Raw genomic sequence first — 13938 nt, 5'->3', positions numbered from 1 at the left:
GCCTGGCAGCCAGGACAGTGGGGCTCTCACCTCATCACCCCACAGTTCCCCCAGAAGCCCTTCCCAGCCCTCTCAGCTCTCCAGTCCCCACGGACAGCAGAGCTCTGGATGGATCCCACCCTTCCCTGCCCCTGGCCAGCGACAGCAGCTCTTGCACAGGTCCTGAGCCATGTGAGGACGGGGCTGTGGCCTGAGCCAGCCCTCGTGTCCCTCTGCCCTGCACCCTCCCCAGCCTCGGAGAGCCTCGGGGTGAGCTGTGGCTGGGAGAGAGCCCGGGGCAGCCCGGACTGCCCCGTGTGCCCACGGCCAGGCAGAGGGGGAAGGTCTGGAGGGCCCTGGGTGGAAAGCACCACCAGCTCCTCAGCTCAGCCCTCGGGCCAAGCCTTCCTCTCTTTCCTCTCCCTCCTCCCCTTCCTCTCTGCCGCGAGAAGCAGCGAAACCATGAAGCAGCTGCGTGTATTTTCCCTCTCCCTGCCCATCAGTTCCAGAGCAGGACGCCCAGCAGCCCGGCCTGGCCCTGCCCCAGCCCCAGCACCCGCCCCAGCCCGTCCACAGCCAGGGCCAGGGGCAGCACCCACGGTGGCTGCGAGCTCTGACCGGTGGCTGTGAGCTCTGACCGTGTTTGGGTCCCATTTTGGCTCCTGCCCCCTCGGAGGTGTCACACTCCAAAGGACTGGGAAGGATTTACAACCCCTCAGAAGGGTTTTTCTCATTTTTTTCTGGAGCAACTGGTTAACCCTTTCCTGCTGGGGCTGGGAAAGGGAAGCAGCAGTGGCACAGAACCTCAGGGGGAACCTGGGGAGGCAGCTGCCGCAGGAACCCTCCCTGGGAGGGATGTCCATTGCCCATTGCCCTCTGCCCATTGCCCCACACCCATTGCTCCCTGCCCATTGCCCTCTGCCCACTGCCCATCACCCCATGCCCATCACCCCCTGCCCACTGCCCATCACCCCCTGCCCATCACCCCCTGCCCATTGCCCCCTGCCCACTGCCCATCACCCCCTGCCCATCACCCCCTGCCCATCACCCCCTGCCCATTGCCCCCTGCCCACTGCCCATCACCCCCTGCCCATCACCCCCTGCCCATTGCCCCCTGCCCACTGCCCATCACCCCCTGCCCATCACCCCCTGCCCACTGCCCATCACCCCATGCCCATCACCCCCTGCCCACTGCCCATCACCCCCTGCCCATCACTCCCTGCCCATTGCCCCCTGCCCACTGCCCATCACCCCCTGCCCATCACCCCCTGCCCACTGCCCATCACCCCATGCCCATCACCCCCTGCCCATCACCCCCTGCCCATTGCCCCCTGCCCACTGCCCATCACCCCATGCCCATCACCCCCTGCCCACTGCCCATCACCCCCTGCCCATCACCCCCTGCCCATTGCCCCCTGCCCACTGCCCATCACCCCCTGCCCATCACCCCCTGCCCATCACCCCCCGCCCATTGCCCCCTGCCCACGCAGGGGCCTCTCAGTGCCCCTTCCTCTGCCAGACCGCCCGGCTCTGCCGGGGTGCCGCTCCCTGGGCCGGCCACGGGCGCCTGGTTGGCTTTGCAGCCGCGGTGAAGGGTTTGTGCCGAAGGGTTTGTGCAGACAGTGCCTCCATCTGCATCTCCATCACCTTATTTTTAGTCACGTTATGTAAGTGCTTGGCTACGTCAGGGCTGTGGGGGGTTCTTGCATCTAATTCCAGTGTGACAGCCCAGCAATTCAAACAAGCTGTTCCTCTGCTGGAGGAGATAAAAGGGTTTGTAATTCCTCATCATAAAAGAGGCCTTTTGGGACGACCCTCAGAGAATCTCTCACATCCAGGCCCGCTCTCAGACAGCCACCCCACGTTCCTCCCAGCCTCTGCCTCTCCTTAGCTGAGCACCCAAAGCCTTTTCTGCCTCACGCCGCTGTGGCAGCCTCGGGCTGGGAGCAGCCGGGCTCACGGCTCAGTCTCAGGTTAAGGGGCAGATTTGCCAGGCCACAGCAGCCCCGACCTCTGCCAGGGCCGAGGGTGTGTGTGTGCAGCCGCTGCCCGGGGCTGGTGGCGCTGCCCGCGGAGCCCACGGCCGAGCTGCCGCCCGGAGCAACCGGGGAGCTGGTGGCAGGAAAAACCTGTGGCTGCCTCGTGCTGGAACATTTGCTCTCAGCGCTCGCTTCTCCCCCCTCCTTTTATTTTTATGTCGCTCGCTGTCTTTTTGTCAGGGTGATTCACTCCCCGGGGCTCGGCGCGAGCTGGAGCGTGCCCAGGGTAACCATGGTGGCACAGTCCCTGCTGGGTTACCTCCCTCCCTGCGGCACCTCGGGCCGCTCCTCGGGTGCCCTTTCCACAGCCCCAGAGCTGGCACCGGCCCCGTGCCAGGAGCGATCCCTCCCCTGGGCAAAAGCAGGGGCTGTGCCCGGGGTGACGGTGGCATCGGCACACGCGGCACCGGCCACCGCCAGCCCCGGGCGGAGGGAAGTTGCTGTGGCAACACTGACTTATGTAACCCACCCCTCTGGCTGCAGGTGTGGGGAGGAAACTGCTATTTTGGAAGTTTCATTAAGTTCCTTCTTAATTACCCGCGTGGCACCGTGCCAGCCGTGCCAGCAGTGCCAGCCGGGGCTGCCGGCCCAGGGCAGCGGCTGCACGGGGGCACTGGCATGGCCAAGAGCTCCTCTGGGTTTGCAGCGAGGCCAACACAGCTTGGGGCTGTTTTCCCCTCCCCAGGCAGAAAACAGGGCTGCCAGGGGTCAGTGGGGGCTGCCACACGCTCAGCACCTCGGGAGAACCTCAGAGGAGAGGAGAGGAGAGGAGAGGAGAGGAGAGGAGAGGAGAGGAGAGGAGAGGAGAGGAGAGGAGAGGAGAGGAGAGGAAGCAGGTACACCTCCCTCCTCCTCTGGCCATGTCCCCCTGCCCACTGGCACTGCTGCCAAGGGACATGGGTGTGTGAAGCTGCTCCTGGAGGTCGCTGCTTGCTCCAGGGCATGGTGAAAGAAGAGGTTTGGTGTCAGAGGGTGAGACTGAGCAGGGGACCAGGTGCCTTTGCAGGCAGCTGGACCAGGCTGAAGCAGCTGCTGCCACCTCTAAGTCCAGGATGCCCAGCGTGGTCCCACAGCCCTGGGCCTTGGGCTGATCCCTCCTCCCTGCCTCCCAGCCCCCTGCCCTGCAGCCTCTCTTCCTCCTTTTTGTTCTGTACAGAAAGAAAGGACCAAATCCCCACCTCAGGCTCAGGGAGCTTATGGAAAGGTGGGTGCTCTGCCAGGGGCAGCCTGTCAGTGCCCAGGAGCTGCTGCTGTGGCTGAGCCCCCTCCGTGCTGCACCAGGAGCTCCCGACTCCTAAAATCATTCAAAGGTGAATCGGCCTGACAGGTTTGAGCAAAACCATCCCAACTGCAAGCACAGGACGTGCTTTTCCCCGTCTGCTCAGGCTCTGGCCTCCCTGGATCAGCACTGGGCAGCTGAGGAGGGCCCCAATTACTTTGGAGCATCTCATTTGGGTCCTGGAGCCACTCACCCACCCAAACGTGTCTCTGCCCTTCCCTCTCGGTGCAGCCACTGCTCAGGAGCAGCTGTGGTGCCTCACTGGCACCCGGCACCATTCGTACTGGTGGGCACTGGTCCTGGCATTGCCACAGGCTCCATGTCCCTCACGTGCCATGCTGAGGGCAGAGCAGGAGTGAGCTGCTCCCTGTGCTGCCTCCAGGCACACACACACACATTTGCAGCTTCTGTTTGGCAAGGGCAGGATTTAAAGGTTGTCACAAAAGCTGAGATTGCAGATTAAATCCCCCCCACACCCCCAGGGCAGAAACTGCAAATCAAGGAAAGCCATTTACTGCTCATTAGCAAAGGGGGAACAATCCAGGCTCTTATTTGAGTGGGAGCTGAAGCACCAAAACCAGCACAGACAGACACCAAACCAGTGGCACAGCCACGGCCAGCTCCCACCTCACAGAGCCAGCGGTGCCGAGCGGGGCAGGATTGTGGCACAGGGGAGGAAACAGACCCTGCAGAGCCACCCACCCCCCTCCATCACCCGTGGGAAGCGTCTGAGCCAGGCTCCCTGCAGGGAAAGCTGCTGTTTCCAGGTATTGGTGTGCTGGGAACCGTTTTGCTCACTGAGGTGACACTGTCACACGCTCCACAGCGGCTCACGTGGCCCAGCCGTGGTGGGACGGGAGTTGGGAAGTGGCTCCGTCATCCCTGGCCCTTCCACCATGCACATGCAGCCAAAGGGAACCAACCTGAGCCCAACGGAGCTGAATGGAGCCAGAGCCGTATGAAGCCTCACAGAAGCTGGGCCCAGCACCACGTCTCACAGAGCCACAGCAACACTTCTGTGTAATAGAGAATGTTACATAATCTGTCACACACACAGATATCATATCTAACACAGGAATTAAATGTGGTGGCCCCAAGGAGGGACAGAGCCCAGCCCCCCCGAGGCCCCGCTGCCACACACCCCAGGGCAGGGGGCTGCAGGAGGCTTTGGTGGAGCTGCCCCATGGCTGGAGCCTGTCCCTGGGGCTTCAATAAAGCCAGAGAGCAGCAGCACAATCCCAGCAGCCCCCAGCTCCTGCCTCCTGCCTGGGGACCCACTCATGTGCCCCCCACAGCCCCCTGCAGCCCCCTGCCCCGGGCACAGGCTGTGGCTGGCCAGGCTGCCCAGGAGGAGCTGGTGTGAGGAGCCCAGGCTGCAAAGGAGGAGCTGGCATGGGGAGCCCAGGCTGCCCAGGAGGAGCTGGCATGGGGACCCTGGGCTGCCCAAGAGGAGCTGGCATGGGGAGCCCAGGCTGTCCAGGAGGAGCTGGCATGGGGAGCCCAGGCTGCCCAGGAGGAGCTGGCATGGGGAGCCCAGGCTGTCCCGGGAGGCTCCTGGGGAGAGCAGCACAGGGAGGAGCCGGAATGACGGAGGAAACGGGAGTGGGTGGGAGAACAAAGCGCTGCGGATGCTGCCACGGGCCTGGGGAGATGGAGCGAGCGGAGGCAGAGCGGGGCGGGGGGAAGGGGCAGCAGGGCTGGCACTGGCTGTGCCACCTCCCCTCAGGGTTTGGGGGCTTGGAAGGGAGAAATCTGAGCTGCAAAGCGAGCAGCAGCCCCATCGGTGCTGAGCCGGGCTGGGGGCAGCGGGGGGAGCCCCGAACGTGTCGGGGTCGGCGGCTCCTCCTCACTCATCTGCCCCAGCTCTTGCTTCCATGAGGGAGGGATGCTGAGCCACAGCTGAGGAGATCTCTGGGGATCCTTCTGAAAAGCAGGAATAGTTTGTGTGATTTGCACAATTGGCCTGCTGGGGTTTTGCATCACAGGTCTGAACTGGGGGAAGCATTTGGGGCAGTCCAGGCCTGGCACGGGGGCACCCGCTGCTGCAGGGGCCTCAGGGTGCTGCCCCCAACCCCTGCCCACCTGGGAGGGGTCAGCAGCTTACAGAGAACAGGCTGAAGGGACAGGATCAGGCCCCCTCTCTGCCCAGCACCACCTCTTCAAGGCAGCCCTGCTCTGGGCTGGTACAGAACCCCCAACCCCCTCTGTCCCGGTACAGAACCCCCAACCCCCTCTGTCCCATTTGCTTCTTCCACAGTCACATGTGGTGGGCTCAGACTGGCACAGCAGCAGAAATGCTGCTTCTCAGGCTTGAAGCACATGGTGCCAAATTCCCACTGTGCCTCTGCCAGCCTCCATGGCATCCCCAGCCCTGCTGCACATCCCATGGCTGCCCAATGCCCCCCATGGCATCCCCAGCCCTGCTGCACCCCCCATGGCATCCCCAGCCCTGCTACACATCCCATGGCTGCCCATCACCCCCCCTGGCATCCCCAGCCCTGCTGTACTCAGGGGCTCACATGGGAGTGTTGTCTCCTCCTGGTTCATAGGCACAGCCCTGGGACTGACCTCCCCTCGCTAATTAACCATGTCCATCAGCTCTGACTACCTGGCTCCAGGTGCAGCCCGTGCCCAGAGCAGCCAGAGCTGGGCTGGTGGCAGCCAGGGGCTGGGGCTCAGGGGTCTCACAGCAGCAGCTCTGCAGAGTCACCCACCACGTGTGTGGGACCTGAGGAGCCACATTCCTCTGCAGGGCAGGGAAACTGTCACTCTGTGACTGTGAAATCAGCCCAGCTGGGGGGAGAGAAAGCCCCAAGGATGTGGCTAAAGGCTCTCACCCCTCCAGCCCCTCAGCACCAGGCTGGTGGCCGTGCCAGGGCTGCCAGGAGCCGATCCTCCCCGGGCCATGCAGAGTGTTTGTTCCACATGGAGCCAGCTCCGAGATTTGCTGCCCACATCTGTCCCAGGAGCGGGGAGTTAAGGAGGGGAAGGAGGAGGAAGGCAGCTCTTGCTCATCCAAACATTTACTGTGAAAACACGAGGCTGGAAGGGGAATGGGTGAAACATCAGAAAGGGTTTATTGTTCCAGCCCAGCGCAGAGGTCACCCCCCACTCCCGGCTCTTCCTCCCCAGGAGAGCAGCACAATGTGTTTGGTGCAGGGATGGGCAGAGGAAGCTGTTGGCAATCGGCTCCAAACTTTCCTGTCAGCTCAGTAAACGGCCCCTTCTCCGGTTAACAAAGGCAAGGAGCTGCATTAACCCCTTCAGCACCAGCCCTGCTCCCTCCCGGTGCCAGGAGCACAGGCAGCGCCAGGGCTCGGCACAGCCCCGCAGCAGCCGCCCTGCACGTCCCCTCTCACCTCTCCTGCTGCCACCCCTGCACGTCCCCTCTCACCTGCCCTGCTGCCACCCCTGCACGTCCCCTCTCACCTCTCCTGCTGCCACCCCTGCACGTCCCCTCTCACCTGCCCTGCTGCCACCCCTGCACGTCCCCTCTCACCTCTCCTGCTGCCAGGACCTTTCCGAGGAAGGAAAGTGGAGCAGAGAGACCGCAGCGCGTTCCCCCTTGGCAGGGGTGATGTGGGCAGAGCCTGTGGAACAGGGTTTGCCCCGGGCGCTGGCAGCAGAGGCTGAGCTCCCTGCAAAGGTGCCTCCGTGGGAAAGCCCAGCAGCGCTCCCGGGAATTACCGAAGAACCGGGGCAAAGACCCGAGGGGAAAACGCTCAGGAGCGCTGCAGCCAGCAGCGAGCTGATGCAGGCGAAGCTCTCTCTGCTGGAACGTGTGCGCATTGCAGGGCGATGGCAAAACCGGCTGAGTGCAGAGCGGGACCGGCCCTGAGCCCTGGCAGTTCGCAGGACGGAGCAGCGGGCACCGGGCAGGCTTTGGAACGTGCCAGCCATGACACGGAGTGTGGCCGCAGGGAGCAGCGCAGCCTCTGGCATCGCTTCTCGTCCAGCACCAGGTCACACGAGCCCAGAGCCTGTCACCAAAAGCCTCCAAAGACCCTCTTGCTCCTCCTCCTGCTGCCACAGAAACAAGGGCTACAGGTTCTGGCTTCAGGAAGGTTACAAAGATCTGCAGTGTCCCGAGGAGCAGCTGTGAGCTGGGAAGTGAGGGGAGATGCAGAGCTGCATCTGCGCTGCCCAGGCAGCTCCCCAGGGGCTTCCCCAGCCTCTCCCAGCCCTGTGAAGCACCAGCTCCAAAGGAACCAGCCTCCCCTCTAAGTGCTGACTGAGCAGAGTCTTTGCAGGGCTATTCAATAAGCTCCAGGCCTGTCTGGCACAGCACCAGCCTCGTGTTTGCTCCAGCCTCAACCTTTCCTGTCTCTGACCCTACGAGCAAGTATCAAACCCGAGCTGGCAGCAGAATCCCCCTGGGCCCGTCTGGCCGTGGGGGAGCTGAGCTCTGAGGGTGGCCAGGAGCCAGGGAGGGAGCACTCCAGGCTCCCAGTGCTGGCACAAGACTCCTTGCTGTAATTTTAGGCATCTCATCAGATTGCTGAGCCCAGGCCTCACTCAGCACCGTGTGACCAGACCCTGCAGCCAGCCAGGTCTGGAGGGGAATTGTTGCTGGTGCCCAGGCACAGCCCAGCCCTGAGCAGATGGGGCCCTTCCCAGGCAGCGCTGCAGCCAGGGCCCTGCACTGCCCTCCTGGAGCAGCCTGCCACAGGCAGGGCCGTCACAGCAGCCTCACAGAGCACCCTCCAACACCCAGCACCAAGCTCTTTGCAACACACAGCTCATGCTCTTCACCATCCCTGGCCCCAGGGCCTCACACCTTCCCCAGACCCCACCAGGAGAGCACAGGCAGGGGGAGGAGGGAGGAAGGAGAAGTGCTGACACCAGGGTGGTCTGAGGGCTCCTGCTCACCCAGGCTGATCCTTCACACAGACGGTGGCTCCGCGGGTGGGACGTCCCGTCCTGTCCTGTGCAGGGGGTTCCAGACAAGCAAAGGCAGAGCTACCACTGACACCACAGCTAAGGACAGCCTCTGGATCTGCAGCTTCCACTGACACCACAGCTAAGGACAGCCTCTGGATCTGCAGCTTCCACTGGCACCAGAGCTGAAGAGAGTGTTTGGCTTTGGAAGGTTCAGTTGATGTTTAATCCCGAGGCAGCTGAGTGAGTTCAGAGTTTCAGTTACCAAAAAAAACCCCAGAAAGCACTAGAAAAGAATCTTGATACAAGAGCAATAATCAGCTGAGGCTCCCACCCTGCAGGGGGAAACCCTGCTCCAGCCCTGGCCCAGCACAGCTGGGGTGCTGCCAAGGCATTGCTTGTTCCCAGCACAGGCTGGGATGGCAAACTGTCCTGGGTGAAAGTCACAGGGGGAAGCCCCAGAAGTGGGAGTTAAGATGCTGCCACCAGTTCTGGTTTTGGCCTGTTCTTGACGGGTGTCGCTTCTGTGGAGGAAAAAGAAACTTGTAACAGAAAAAGAGAAGGGAAATGATCTCTGGCCACCTCCTGCAGAAGAATCCAGCTCCCTGCAGTCACAAAGGCCTGCACAACACCTGAGCCATTAAACCCACTTCAGAACGTGCCCATGACAACCTGAGTAAAGCCACCAGTCCAGGGACACAGGGCTGGGGCACATGAGCTTTTCCTCACCCCTTCCATCAGGAAGCGAGTCCAAGCGAGGCTCCATCAGCCTCATGCAGCAGGGGCACCTCTGTCCCACTGCCAGCACACAGAGGTGACAGCTGATCCATGTTTACCAGCAAACAGGCACTACAAAGAAACCAGCTGTTCCTCACACCCCAGATTTCCCCTTGGCAGACCCCACACAGGGGAAAAGGCCTCATCCAGCTCCTGCTTGCCACAGGCAGGGATGTCCAGTTCTGCAACCCACAGCTCTGCTGTCCCAGGAGGCTCTTCACCAGTTTCCCTTCTGGCACCCAGCTCTGTCTCCCTCTTTGTCCCCAGGGACAAGCTGCAGCTCTCTGTCAGGGACAGCCATCTGGTCAGGTGCACGAGCCCTCCTCCCTCGGCAGGCTGACAGCACAGTCCCTGTGCCTCACGGGCTCCCACTGCACAGACCCTCCCAGGGAGGTTTTGGGTGGCTCTGGAGCTAACATGGAGCAGCTGTTGTGTGGAGCTCAGGAATGGGGAATGGTGGGACTCCAGGGGGGACTCCAGAAGGGAACTTCAGTGGGGACTTGTCCAGCTGCTCCCCAGCTGCTGCTGTTCCTGGTCGCGAGGTGACGACAGCTCCTCCTTGCCACAAGCCCCAGGGAAAGGCAGGTTTGTGGCACTCACAGCCACAGTGAATGGTTCCAGCAGGTTGTGAGGACACAGAGGGGCCAGGATGAGTGTGAGAGCAGAGGCAGAGGGCCCAGGCTGCAGCTCCCCAGGGCAGCAGCACAGGCTGGGTGTGCTGAGGCGGCTGCCAGGGGTATGGCACATGGCTCAGGGGCAGAGGCAGCAGCAAGGAACTTGCAGAGGGGATGAGCAGATGCCAACCCAACAGAGAGACTACAGCCTCAGGTCCCCTCACTCTCCCTACCTGAAGGGGCAGCTGGATCTTGTCAGAGCTGTGAGACAGAGGCTCCCACAGCCCAGACCCAGGCCCTGGCTGCAGGAAGCAGAGGGGCTGAGGCTGCTGCCAGGAGCAGGGGGCACAGGCAGCCAGAGCTGCCCAGTGCATGGAGCATACCTGGGGTCGTGTCTGGGAGAGGCTCAGCAGGGACTTCTGGAAGCTCCATCTGTTCCTGCAAAGACATTTGAGACCCCTGATGACACAAAGCCCTCACTGCCCTCTGTGCACAGGCTGGCTGGGAACAGAGTGAGAACACGAGAGGTTCCACACACAAACTGCCACCTGCCCCCAGAGCTGCAGGAAGGGCCCAGGGAAGGGCCATCAGAGGGCTGTGTTGTTCATTACTAACTGAGACTCAACAGGACCCTGTATCAGCTGTGAGTCTCCCTGAGTCACAGCCAGTTGTGGGGCCTCTGCAGCTCCATCTCCACTGCCTGCACACATCCTGCTCAGAGCCAAGCCCAGGCAGTGCCTGGGGGAGCCACAGGCAGCAGAGAGGAGCAGGGACAGCAACACGTGCTGAGCTCTGCTCCCTGAGCACAGCCTGGAACAGAGACCCAGGACAAACAGGGATCAACCACCTGTGCCAGCAGCAAAGCACAACCCCAAAGAGCACCTCAGTGTGTGCAGCAGTCAGCTCCATCTTTGGTGAGACAACAACTGGGTATAAGCAGGTGTAACTGAGATCCCTGGCAGAGTAAGATAAACTACTGAGTGGGAGAAGACTCCCTGCCCCCCATCACAAACGTGGGCTCAAAGCCATTCCAACACCAGCCCTACCTGAGTAATGGCATTTAGCTCTTCTAGAATGGCATCTTCATCCTCCTCAGTCAGGCTGCCCGCCAGGATCTCATCTATTTGCTGTGAAAGAGAGCAAAAGGCATGTGGCAGTCACCAGCAGCACAGCAGCAGCTCTGGGGCCCGTGGCTTGGGCCATGCACATGGGACAGCAACATGAACACAGCTGCAGGGGCACTCTCAGAAACTGAGAGCTGGGTTTGTTCTGCAGGTGACTGAGCTGCAGCTCCTCAGCTGACTGAAACATGGCTGGGAACAGTGTGCAGCCAGAGAAACTGCCAGGCAGGCAGCCTCTGCTCCCCACAGCTCACACACACAGCACCTACCCTCTGGTACTCCACAGCATCCTGTGTTTCGCCCATGATTCTTTCCACTTCTTCTATTGACATCACCTGAAGGAAAGAGCCAAGATGAGTGAGGTCTGTGGGGAGACAGACACCAACAGCCCAGACTCTGCCTCGTGCCAGGCCAGGGCAGGCCCAGCTGATTCAGCCATACCTGGTGCATTTTGTTCAGACACTCGTTGCCTATCTTCAGGCCCTCCAGGACCTTCATTTCAATCTGGGTGAATTCAATATCCTGGACCTGAAAGGCAAAGGGGGAACATCACAGGCTGTCCCACCCCCATGGTCAGCCAGACACAGGCTGCCAAAGTCCTCAGGGAAACTGCTCAGAGCAGGCAGTCAGGGGCCCTTTAGTAACAGAGGAGTAGAGCAGTAGCAAGAAACACATCACAAGCAGCTGCAAAAGCACATCCAACAGCCCTTGGATGGTCTCTCTGACAGTCTGAGCTGAGGCCACAACTTCCATGGCCACTCCAGAACAAAGATCCATTCACAAAGCCAGGGGAGCCCGAGGGAGCTCCCACTGCAGCTGCCCACACTGTGGCTACAGCTCCACTCATTTCCCAGCCCCTTAATGACCAGGTAAGCTGGGCTGCAGACCCACCACACAACTCATCCCTTCCTCCCTCAGGGCAGGGCCAGACTGTGACTCCACAGCTTCAGAGCCACCCAGCCTCTGGCCAGGGGAGCAAAGCTCCTCCAGACCTCACAGTCAAAATGCAGCTCCACACAGTCATGGAATCATTTTGGTTGGAAAAGACCTTTAAGATCTCAAGTTCAACCACTGAATCACAACTCCAACCCCTCAGCAAAAGGCTCAGCCATCCCAGATGAAGAGGCTCCCAGCAAGCCCACAGCTGATGCTCCCACTCACCATCCGCTCCAGGTTGCTGATTTGGTTTTCTGTCTTATCCAGCAGCTGCTCCTGGTATCGTTTCTTCTTTAGAAGGAGCATGGCCTTCCTGAGGAAAGCAGCAGAGGGAAACTCAGAACAGAGGGAAGCAAAAGGACCCCACCAAAGCTGTGTGTCACGAACCCAGAGAAGGGAAAGAGTCAGATGCAAATGAAAGTCCAGTTCTGAGGAGCGAGCACAGGCACAGGTTTGCTAAGCTTGGGCCTGAAAACTTGTGTATCTGTTGGGATTTTAGGAGTTGACTGGGCTAGTTGTGCTGAAGCAATGTACAGTGAAGTCCTTGCACAACAGGCTGAACATGGGCACTGCAAACAAGCTGCAGGACATGACAAGGCCACGCTGTGCTGAAATACAGGACGTGCTGGAGACCTGTTTTACCACCAGCCACAGAACACAGGTGTAAGGATCAATCTCTTAAGCTTCCTCTCTGGAAGAGGAACTTGTGGCCATCTCCACAGCTGATGGACACTCACAACTCAGGAAGCTTTCCTCCCCAGGAACACATCACTCAGAGTGATGGCAGAGGAGCTATTGCAAAGCCATGGGGCTGAGGTGCTGAGGGCCAAGGACTGGTGCTGGGCTTGGCAGGGTGAAGGGAGGGCTGGGACTCAAAGGTCTTTTCCAACCAGAATGATTCTATAACCCCTGCATCCCCACTTACTCTTTCCTCCCCTCCTTCAGCAGCTGCCTTGCCAGATCTCGTTCCCTTTCCATGTTCAGGCTTATCCTCTTCTGGTACTGCTTCAGCTTATCTCGCTGCTGCTTCAGTTGCTGGAAAAAAGGGACAGACAGGCCCTGTCACAAACTGAGCCTTGAGGGTTCCAGCACTGCTGAGCCCTCTAATCAGAGAATCACAGGGTGGTGGGGGCTGGAAGAGCCCTGCAGAAGTTATCAACTCCAAATCCCTGCTCCAGCAGGTTCCCCTCAACCAGGTCACACAGGAACGTGTCCAGGTGGGGTTGGGAACCTCCCAAGAGGAGCCTCCACACCCTCCCTGGGCAGCCTGGGCCAGGGCTCCCTCAGCACCAAAGGACTTGCTCCTGGTGTTTAAAGGGAGCTTGTTGTGTCCCACCCTGTGCCCGTCACCCCTTGTCCTGGCACTGAGCTCCACGGAGCAAAGCGTCCCCCCATCCTCACACCCACCCTTTAGGGACTGAGACCCCCTCAATCTCTTCTCTTCCCAGTGTGGTGCCTTCAGCAAACCAAAGGCCGGGCTCTTCCAGCGGGGACACAGCAGAGAGACACAAACCCCGTCCCCCGCTCAGCCCCGGCCCCGGTTCAGCCGCTTCCCCGGCTCAGCCCCTTCCCCGCTCAGCCCCGGCCCCGCTCAGCCCCGGCCCCGCTCAGCCCCGTCCCGGCTCAGCCCCCTCCTCGCCCGGGCGGGCTGTGTCAGGCCGCTCACCAGCACCGCCTTGTCCTGCTCCGTGACGCGGCTCCGCCGCTTCCTCCCGAACAGGTTCCCCATGGCCCGGCCGCCGCCGCCCTGCCCCGGGCCCGGCCGCCTGCGACGGCGGCTGCCGAGGGACCGTCCGGGCGGAAAGCGAACGGCGGCGGGGGGCGGAGCGAGAGCGGTGTAGCGGCGGGAAAGCGCCACTGGGGGGCGCTCGGAGGGCGCGGTGGGACAGCGCGGGGAAAGGGGGCGGCTATGGGGGCCATAGACGCTACAGGGGATGAGGGGCGCAGGGATGGGGGAGATGGGGGCTACAGGGGCTATAGGGGATGAGGGGCGCAGGGATGGGGGCTATGGGGGCCATAGAGGCTACAGGGGATGAGGGGCGCAGGGACGGGGGAGATGGGGGCTACAGGAGATGAGGGGTGCAGGGATGGGGGCTATGGGGGCTACAGGGGCTATAGGGGATGAGGGGTGCAGGGATGGGTGCTATAGGGGCTATGGGGGCTATAGGAGATGAGGGGTGCAGGGATGGGTGCTATAGGGGCTATAGGGGATGAGGGGTGCAGGGATGGGTGCTATAGGGGCTATGGGGGCTATAGGAGATGAGGGGTGCAGGGATGGGTGCTATAGGGGCTATAGGGGATGAGGGGTGCAGGGA

At 61.4% G+C, this 13938-nt stretch overlaps 1 protein-coding gene across 2 annotated transcripts; it reads right to left on the bottom strand.

The window, feature by feature from the left end:
- Window positions 1-6736: 6736 nt before the first annotated feature.
- CHMP6 (charged multivesicular body protein 6) lies at window positions 6737-13427 on the bottom strand. Of its 2 annotated transcripts, XR_009819981.1 has the most exons (9): window positions 13290-13427; window positions 12549-12658; window positions 11849-11936; window positions 11129-11215; window positions 10957-11022; window positions 10613-10693; window positions 9950-10004; window positions 8167-8699; window positions 6737-7317 (listed from the first exon to the last, which is right to left on the bottom strand). XR_009819981.1 is itself a non-coding variant. In XM_062010731.1 (8 exons), exons 1-8 carry the CDS (start codon window positions 13350-13352, stop codon window positions 8647-8649), a joined length of 603 nt encoding a protein of 200 aa, XP_061866715.1. In that variant the 5' UTR covers window positions 13353-13427; the 3' UTR covers window positions 6737-8646. The 2 variants fall into 2 exon arrangements, 1 of the variants encoding a protein (XP_061866715.1); XM_062010731.1 differs by having other exon boundaries at window positions 6737-8699.
- Window positions 13428-13938: the final 511 nt, after the last annotated feature.

This window comes from Colius striatus, chromosome 18, assembly GCF_028858725.1.
Source record: "Colius striatus isolate bColStr4 chromosome 18, bColStr4.1.hap1, whole genome shotgun sequence".
In the NCBI taxonomy this organism is placed as follows: Eukaryota; Metazoa; Chordata; class Aves; order Coliiformes; family Coliidae; genus Colius; species Colius striatus.
This window is presented reverse-complemented; position numbering and strand designations above follow the sequence as displayed.

What these genes read in the sequence shown, in the direction of transcription:
- CHMP6 (XM_062010731.1), bottom strand. Translation starts at nt 13,352, where the DNA reads ATGGGGAACCTGTTCGGGAGGAAGCGGCGGAGCCGCGTCACGGAGCAG. An exon ending in ATGCTGTGGAGTACCAGAGG is followed by an intron (nt 10,694 to 10,956) that starts GTAGGTGCTGTG and finishes TCTCTTTCACAG; the next exon opens with CAAATAGATGAGATCCTGGC. An exon ending in TCTCCCAGACACGACCCCAG is followed by an intron (nt 8,700 to 9,949) that starts GTATGCTCCATG and finishes TTTCCTCCACAG; the next exon opens with AAGCGACACCCGTCAAGAAC.